The sequence below is a fragment of the Benincasa hispida genome, chromosome 3 (genome assembly GCF_009727055.1).
Source record: "Benincasa hispida cultivar B227 chromosome 3, ASM972705v1, whole genome shotgun sequence".
NCBI lineage: Eukaryota > Viridiplantae > Streptophyta > Magnoliopsida > Cucurbitales > Cucurbitaceae > Benincasa > Benincasa hispida.
The window spans coordinates 41,655,945-41,665,763 of NC_052351.1; the positions used below are offsets into that span (position 1 = coordinate 41,655,945).

The window sequence follows — 9,819 nt, forward strand, 5'->3', positions numbered from 1 at the left end:
AATCAAATCCTTTTCTCTATCATGAGAAGGCGGGGCCCGGATTGTTCAAGACCTGGAATTAGTACCACGAGAACAACCTATCTGCTAACCCTAAATTGGGTAGGAGTGAATTCCATCTTGCAAGGCTATGTCCCCAGCTATTCATTCGGTCTTATCCCCAAAATGGGAAGCTTATTGAGCAGTGTTGTTGGACTACTCTCATCGTTTGCAGATCAAAGGATAATCCCAAACAAACAGGAGTTCATAGCTAGCTCAGGATTAAGATTGAGTTAACCTAGGTTATTTGATAAATGAAATAGTTAGTTTTAACAGTAAACAGTCATTATAAAGAAAAGTGACTATTTTCGTGGTCCAGTCTATATGCAAACTCATTCTGATGCCCCCATTCACATGTCTCAACATGAACGATTTATGGATCACATCGTCTATAGCACTTTACAACTTCTTGTAATAACTACAGACTGGGCCGCATCCAAAGTGTTACCAGGATGAGACACCCAATTTCATCCATATATTTATTAGACCATTTAGCCTATATATTGTTAACTTGATCCTACTTATGTCACTACATAAAGTTACAGTATTCAGACTATAGCCAAGGATATGTTTATTGGATTTTCATAATAAGATGCAAAATCAACAAGTCATTTTTATTGATAAATAGAGTGTTTAATACAAACTGCGAGTTCTAGGATATTCCAAACAATGATGACACTCTTTTCTTCTTTGTTTCAAGTAAAAACTCTCTATTAGCATCATTCCTTTTACGTGCAACTTGGAAGCTCATGAGATGGGGAGGATTTAAGGATTCGAACTTGGATCTTCTGTTCCACTTTCAAAGCTTAACCGCAAGTGAAACACTGGCTTTAGACTGTATGGTGTTATTAATGATTTCTTCGTTCAAAAATTGATTGAGTTATCCCCTATTTCCTTGATCATGTGAAAAACTGGTATAATATGCAGAGGGATCTTGAAAAATCTGATTGAGATCTTGTATATTTTGTCCTAAATATGATTTAATGTTGTGAATGGAGGTTCTGTAGGATAATTATATCTTGATGAGCAAGAGATGCCGAAGGGGAATAATCTTGATCATTTCTTGAAGGAGAGGGTTTCATCCTGCGTCTTTGGTTACCCCCTCGAAACCTTAGTCAACTACCATATTGATAGACTTCAGTCTCAAAATTCGTTCCATCAGCGTGTTTTTCGTAATCTTTAACGGAGTGACCTATTCGACAGCAACCATAACAAAAATAAGGTAATCTCTCATACTTTATCTTAATCATTTTTCTTGATTGGCCCCTGATTTAATCTAGATACCTCTTATTAGAGGCTTGGTTATATCCATCATGACTTTTATTCTTAAATTTTTTTCTGAATAGAAGTTATCATGATCATAATCTACTTTTAACAGACCTCTCAAAGCATCTCCTAATTTTTTGGCCATATATTTGTTTTGAAAACCAAGGGGGGTGTCTAGTAAACGGATCCAAAAGGTCGTTTTGTCAAAAGATATTTATGAAAGTTTTTTATTTGTTGTATGTTCTTCTAAAGCAAGTAAAGAATTATCCATTAACCAGGGTCCAAGGCAAAAAATCATTTCTTTATCCCTTCGAGAGTCAAATTTGAAGGAAAAAAGGTTATTTCCTAAATTACCCAAGCTGAAACTAAGTTTGGTTCTCCAAGCATTTGAGATGACATTTTTTATGATTCCAGGTGTAATAGTACGATATGACATCAATTTACCAACCAAGCAGTGATCAAGTTGTCCATGAATTAGAGACCCAAGCTGAGGATCAAAACCAATTCTTGTCAAATTCTTATAGTCGGAAAGTCAATTTTTTCCATTCGTCCAGGAGTACGTCCGTTTCCATCCTTGGCAAATCCGATGATGGTTTTGAATATGAGATATCACAAAAGAAGGAATAAGAAGTCTATTTTTAAGATGTATAAGAACGGATGAAGAAGAAGTTACGATGAATCTTGGATCAGCACAAGGAGGCCAATTAAATTTTAGAAAAAACGAGATCTTGGAGGAATCTTGGAATTTCCAGATCCTGTTTTTTTTTTTAATGGTAAAGTTAAAAGAATATATTTTTATTTATATAATTTAACTTATTTTAAAATGATTTGAGAAAAAAAATTGCCAAGGTATCGTTGGAGATTGCCAATATACCTTTTTTTTTTTAAGGAAAAAATCTATAAATGATTGAGGTTGCCCATTATTTAAATAATACAATCACGTACAAGATAAATATATGGAAGAAAAATCAATTCAACATTCTCCCTAAAACCATCGCTAGTCATTTTTTTAAGTTCAAAAGAATTCAAAAAACATAATTAAAGAAAAGCTATGGAGAATGGAGATTGATTTTTCAGTGACCTCATGCATATATGGAAGGTGATTCTTCAACCAAATTTCGTTCATTCGAAATGTGGAAAAAGTCTCATATTAGGGTTGACAACGGGGTGGGGCGGGGTTGGGGATGCACTCCCCGTCCCCGCCCCATTCTCCATTTGGGGAGTCCGGGAATCCCCGAGGATCGAGTCCCCTCGAGGAAAAAAATTCATGTTTATATTTTTATTTTTAATCAATTATTTATTTAAAATCAATTAAATTTTGATATTTATATTCAAATTTTAAATATTTAATATAATAAAGTAGTATTATTATTATTTTATTTATTTAAAATAATAATAAGATATTTTAGATTTAATAAAAAAAATTAATATAATTATATTATGAAATATTTTTTTTTTTTAAAAAAAAAGAGTAACTTGCTACTGTTTTATGTATATATATTATTGTTATTATTATTAAAATTATTAAAAAAATATTTGGGGCGGGGTCGGGGACGGGAATGGAGCGGGAATACTGTCCCCGGTCGAGGACACATTTTTTATCCCTGATTTGACCTCCATCCTCGAATCGGGGCAGGGACCCGACCTCATGGAAATTTTTGCCAACCCTATCTCATTAAAGTTTTGACTGTTAATTTCAAAATACCAGTCTTATTTGATATACTAGTTTTTTTTTAATATTCTACATTTTTAGCCTTCTTTTTTCAAAAACTAATATTCTGTAATATTCCAGTATTCTATATTCTATATTCTTGCCTTTTTTTTTTTTTAATTATAGCATGCAGCTATTCCAATTTTTAAAAAATTTCCCTATCTTTTTTTAAGTGGATGATCTCAACCTAAATTTTAGCGATCTAAAATCCAAAATCAATGTTTAAAGACTCCGTTTGAGATTTCTGTCGTTTGTAAAATAATTGTTGATAATTGTGCTTATGCGGTAGATTAAATCATAAGATTGAAGGATAGAAAAAGATATTGTTATATAAATTGAAATGAGTAAATGTTATTCCAGTTTAAATATTTTATTATTAGTTCTATTTTTAAATAAACGATTTAAGTTGTATAGTATTTTATTTAACTTAAATTATTTTATATAAGTTTAAAAATAATTGTTATAAAAATGTTGAATCAATTAACATTTTATTGATACAGGATGAATAGACATAAAAGAAAAAAGAAGATATAAAAAGATGATATTTTAATTTAAAACCATTAGTTAATTGATATGGCAGATTTTTAGGAAAGTTGTTTTGAAAAGCTGGTAAGGAGGAGAATTTTATTGTTAAATAAACTAAAAAGTGATTTTCAAAAAATTAGGGAATAATCAATTTTACCAAACATTTGAAACGTTGAAATTCTTCTAGAATTGTTTTTGGCTCTCCCAAAGGCAATCCCAAATGGAGCAAAAGAGAAGAAGGGAAAGGAACCAAAATCATATTTTTAGTTTCAAGTTTTTGAAATGCATGTCTATTACTTCCAGATTTTTAATTATTATTTTTACATTTTTTTAATTTACATTTATATTGAAGATTTTCCTAAAAAAGATATTTTTTTCTAATTTTCAAATGTACTAAAATGATTAATTATCTTAAAATAATAAAGAGTAGCTTATAATTGAGTACACTCATAGGTTCATATATTTTTAAAATAAGATTATCTATGGAAGTAAATGTAAATATGTTTCTAGAACCTACAACTATTTAGGAAGGTTCATGATTGAACCATATTATTATTGTTTGAGTTAAACCCTTTTGGCTTCGGCTATGTTCAAACTAATAATACTAATAGGCTATTCGTCCACGAGCTTTTAGATTTGATTCAAGATTTAAAGAATTAATTTTGGTATATGAGTGTTTAATTTTTCTACATTTTGATAATTAAACTTTTAAAATGTTTGGTATTCATTCATAAATCTTAAGAGTTCATGAAAAATAATTTTGAAAGTTCAATTAATGTAAAACTAAAACTTTATAGATGCACTCGATAAAGTCTATTATTAATGGAGCCAATCTGTCTATAGCTCAATGAAAGTGAACAAAGATATCAAATTCAATCTCCATTCTAATGGCTAATTTTCAAAAATGAAAAATGATAAATAAAGTTCTTCTAGTATACTAATAAATAAATAAAGTGAAATTAATTTGTAATTTAACTACATAATTATGATAAGATTAAAATATCATTTTAGTTCGTATATTTTAAAAATTTTCAATTTTAATCTCTATACTTAAAATTGTAGTCTATATATTTATAAGAAATCTTAAATCTTAATCCCTATGGATTGTTTATAGGTTTTTTTATTATTAATATTTTTACTATAAATTTTGAATATATATGAATTGTTTATATATTATATTTCCTTATCTAAAAATTAATTTTATTATTATTTAACTATTCCCAATAAAAATGTAGAACTAAACTTAAAATCGATTAAAATTAAACAAACAGGGAAGTAAATAGTATTTTAACATTCGATAATATAGACACTAAAAATTGGGGTCTAGGTTATTTTAAATGATGGATATAATCATATAATATTGAAAAACTGGAAAAGCAGCGTAAGAAAAAAGCAAAATAAAAATTCGCGGATTCTACGACAGTCCAATCGAAGGCAACTTTTATTTGTTGACCGTAGGGCTCAGCCACGCTCGCCAAACCGCCCACCCTCCTCTCTCCATCTCCTTCTTCTTTCACGCCTCTGCAGCTCAGACCTAACTCTTCCCTCTCCTCTATATTGCTTTCATACCACCACTCTCACAGGTTTGCTTTCTTCACAACCCCTTTTTCCCTCTCGATTTTGGGTTTCTTGCAATTTCTTGCAATTTCTTGCTTCCTCAGGTTTCTTTTTCGCGCTGTTGCTCGTCTTCTTTCTTCATTCATTTCCTTGTTTTCTATTGGGTCTTTGGAATCTAGGCTGTTGATTGCTCTACTTTAATTAGAAACGTAATTTGTTTTGATTACTCCTGGAATCGCATTGTAATTGTGTTGGCTCTGGTTTTGAACTTTTGTTGTTTTTCGTTTTCTAATTCGAGATTTGAATGTTCTTGTTTGTCTGGGACAATTTCTAGTGTTGGGATTGTGCATAATATGATCAGTTTTCCTGCGAATGGTTTGTTTGTGGATTACGTTTGGGGGGTTTCGTTGGTAGCCTCGATTCTAAGTGGTGTGTTCTTTGAAGATAGGTTCTGGAGGATCAGAACCTCATCCTTTGACTTTTTTGTTTGCTATGGAGATTTAGTTTCGCTTTTGTAGTCAATTGGGAATTGGGTTTCTGTTGGATCTTAGTTAAGTCACGAGTCCATGACTGATGCTGTGTGCTTGAAGAGGTTTTGTTGCACGCACTCACTCTCTCGAGGGAGATGCAGATTGCCTTTGCAGGCTGTTCTCTTTACTGTGTTATAAAATTTCTCATTCGACAGGATCGGAAGGGTTTTTGAAGGAGGTCTGGACTCTGGAGGGCGACTTATTTTTATTTTTCTCTCTCTCTCTCATAACCTTTAGCTGGGGCTCATTTTTCTAGGTGCTCTTATGGTATTGGTAGTCTATTCTTGGGCGGTTTGGCCTTGTTTTTTCGTGGCATATTCGTGTTGTTTCATTCTTGTTATTGAAAGCTGGTTTCTTATCCTTGGAGGGAATTTTTTGAAAGAATATAATGTATGCAAGGGGTATAATTTCATATTCTGCTGCAGGAGATATGATTAAGCTATTTAAAGTCAAGGAGAAGCAGAGAGAACTTGCTGAAAATGCTAGTAATGGGATACCTACAAAGAAGCAAAGTGCTGGGGAATTACGTCTTCACAAAGGTTTGGCTGTGATTTGGTTCTTTATATTTGGCTCCCGTTAGAGATGATGATTTTGTTTGAAACTATATCAATTTGGTTCCTTATATCAATAATAGTTTATGGGTCGTACCCATCAAGCTTTTTTCTGTGGATTAGACATTGTCTTACCACTTAAATAGAATACGATACGTTGTGAACTTTAGCATATTTCTATAACATAATTTTTTATTTAGTGGCTTGAGACTTCATGAGTTCATGTACAAACAAGATGTCATATTCAAATATCATATTTCCCCATATGTGTCCCATCCACCTATGATAGTATATAATTATTTAATGTTTTTCTAAGATGCATGAGGATCTTGAGTTTATAGAAAGCTGGACAACCGGTCTGTTTCTACATCCTTCTTTAGTTCTTTGAATTTCTTGTTCTACCTAGCAATTAACTGGAATGTTTGAGTGCATTAGAATTTTCACGTATCATACTCCTAGAGCTTACCTCCGACGATTGTTACTTTTATTTCCATAGGTAATTTTTCAACTTTTGAGATACATGGTGCAAGAGAACGCAAAGGATTTATAACTTTGCTTGAAGTGTGATGAAATGAGGAGTGAACCCAAAATGTTGGTGGTCATTAGAAGTGAATTTTGATTTCTTCCTTTAATTTAATCATTAAAGAAACTTTCAAATAGTCACGATTCAGTTTAAGTGGGTGTTATTTAATTGGTTGACTTGAGGGGAACTGGAAATTTTGCTTGTGTTGTGAAAAAAGGCGTTTCATCCTAAGACGTTATCTGTTTCTAAGATGTTAATGAAGTTTGTGATCTAAGAAGCACGGATATGGATATGAATATGAGACACGGACATGGCACGGACATGATGACATGTTATTTTTTTAAAAAAAATTAGGACATGATACGACAAGGACACATTTTTTATAGTAAATACCGTTTTTATACCATAAGAAAATTTAAAGTAAATAGGCTGATGCATGTATATGCTTAAAATATTAGTTCGATATAGTTCACAATTAAATTTATTATTATTGTCATATATGTGTCTTTTCAGTCTACTCAACAAGTTTTCTATGCATATCTAACACATTTGTGGCCTTAACAAGTATCGTTTCTGATACTTATCCAACAAGTGTTGAAGTGTCTGTAGAAGCCCTGGAGTGACTTATTTTGTAGTTTTCTTTTTCTTCTTTCTGTTTATTATATTATATATCATATGATTTATTGGTTTAGAGGGGCTTCCAAATTACTTGAGGTTCCTTGTTGAGATTATTTATCCAATTGCATTTGACTGTTTGAGATCAGTCACACTCCAGCATATACCCTCCTCCCCTTTTCTCCCTCCTGTTGGAGTTGTTAGTTGACTATTTTCTTTATCTGTATGCTAATTTGGGAGAGAGATACTTGTTTGTTAGTTAGTTATGTTGGTGCCTAATCTGTTGCAGATATTAGTGAGCTGAATCTACCGAAATCATGTAACATAACCTTTCCCAATGGCAAGGATGACCTCATGAACTTTGAGGTGTCAATACGACCCGACGAGGGATATTATTTGTAAGAATTCTCTTTTCTCTGAGATTCATACTCAGCAATCCCTTTAGTTCACACTGTTGCTTGCTAGTGGAGGATACTGTCCTTTTTCCCTTTTTTTATTTCATCGACATAACTCTGAACCAGAAATTGAAATGGAAACTAACACAAAATACTCTTGATATATAGATAGAAAATTATAAGGTCCGAAGCATTCAGGAGCCTTGTACTCTCCCACAGACTAATTCTAGAAAACTGCTCACATCCCAAATTCTCTTACTCCATCTTTTTATGCTTCCCGCGTTCCTAATATCTCTTAATAATATTCTGAATATTTTCCTACCAATATTCCTAACAGCTTGCTTTTCTCTAAATTACAGAGGTGGCACATTTTTTTTCTCCTTTACAGTTTCCCCCATCTATCCACATGAAGCACCTAAAGTCAAGTGCAAGACAAAGGTAAACCTAGATGGCTCCTTATCCAAAGCATTTGACCCTTTCAGAATAGAAAGGAAATCTTCTTTATATAGTGGTCATTTATACTTTATGCAGGTCTACCATCCAAACATTGACTTGGAAGGAAATGTGTGCCTCAACATCTTACGGGAAGATTGGAAGCCTGTTCTCAATATTAACACTGTTATTTATGGACTATACCATTTGTTCACGGTATGAACAAGCCTGATTAGTAAATGTTTAGCGAACTTTTAACATCATAAGTTGTCCTCTTACCCTGTTTTGGTAATGTCCTTCCAGGAACCAAACGATGAAGATCCACTGAATCATGATGCTGCTGCAGTTTTAAGAGACAATCCGAAGTTATTTGAATCTAATGTGAGAAGGGCTATGGCTGGGGGTTACGTGGGGCAGACCTTTTTCCCACGTTGTATGTAACTCACTCTTAATCCTTCTCGTGCATCTTTTCCTGCGCTGTATGTAGCTAGCTTTGGTCTCTTGGTACATTAACTGCTCATTTAGAGATATATCCATCCACCTACACTTGTGTTAGCCCAATGGATTTAGTGATGTTAATGTGTATTATTTCTATATTGTTAATTAACATGGTTATATTTTCCTCAATATTTTGGATGGAAGATATGGCAAAGCGGGGCTGGCAAAGTCTTTCAAAACTGGTTTTGTGTAGAGAACTTCCAAATTTGTCTCATTTATCATCCCCCCTATTCTATGCCTCGGTCTACTTCTGGCCTTTTTTGCTCGACTAGGAACCTGCCAAGTTTGGAATGCTTAGGTAATGAAGTTCCATGTGGTCCTTGTCATCTTTGGAATTTGGACTCCCATCCACCAATTCTGAAGTTAGAGAGATGATAGAAGATTTGAGGGGTATTTGACGCACCAACTTTATAAGTTGGTATTAAACAACTCAATTTCACCACCTTTAATAGTGTTCATTATTGAAGTTTGCACGTTTATCAACAAATTCAATTGTATCTTCCTCTCCTTCGTCATAGACTTCTAACTCCAATTTATTAACTTCATATTTCAAATTTTAACTCAATGCCTCAAACAAACTTTGAATCAATGAAAATAGTCTTTTTTAAGTCACTTCTGACACTCAAATGTTATAGAGTCAGATGAGTTGTTTTTTGACATTAGTCGAACTAGGAACAAGTCGATTCATACATTCACCAATGTCTATATACGTGTGTGGTCAACTTAGTCACTTGGTTTATGCATGTGGGGGGTTGGTATTATGAATTATGATTGGAAAACAGGGGACGATGATAGGGCCAAAAACAGGAGCCGGCGGCGAAGGTGTAGATGATGAAATGGATGTTGTAATACCCTGCGGTGGGATCTTCATCTCTTAAGGTAGACATGCACGAACTTTTCAAATTTTCAAATTGTAATTTCATGATGTTGATTGATGAATATAGACAAACAAACACAACACATGGATAACATGCACACTAATAGATTCCAAAATTAATATTCCTAAAGTGCTTTTCATTTGAAGACAGCTTTACAAAGATAAGACCTCCAAAAATAATTTCCTTTTTTAAAAGAAATAAAAAAAAAATAGTTGCCTCGAAGAAATAACAACCATAAAATGATTATTAAATTTATAAAAAAAAATTGTATTTTTGTTTCAGAAATGATAAGAATAGTTGAC

At 32.7% G+C, this 9,819-nt stretch overlaps 1 protein-coding gene across 2 annotated transcripts; it reads left to right on the top strand.

The window, feature by feature from the left end:
- Positions 1 to 4,938: 4,938 nt before the first annotated feature.
- LOC120074714 (NEDD8-conjugating enzyme Ubc12) lies at positions 4,939 to 8,784 on the top strand. 2 transcript variants are annotated; one of them, XM_039027935.1, is made up of 6 exons: positions 4,939 to 5,199; positions 6,051 to 6,164; positions 7,604 to 7,712; positions 8,069 to 8,147; positions 8,241 to 8,357; positions 8,445 to 8,784. In XM_039027935.1, exons 2-6 carry the CDS (start codon positions 6,056 to 6,058, stop codon positions 8,580 to 8,582), a joined length of 552 nt encoding a protein of 183 aa, XP_038883863.1. In that variant the 5' UTR covers positions 4,939 to 5,199; positions 6,051 to 6,055; the 3' UTR covers positions 8,583 to 8,784. The 2 variants fall into 2 exon arrangements, with proteins under 2 accessions (XP_038883863.1, XP_038883862.1); XM_039027934.1 differs by having other exon boundaries at positions 4,942 to 5,121.
- The last annotated feature ends 1,035 nt before the right edge of the window (positions 8,785 to 9,819 follow it).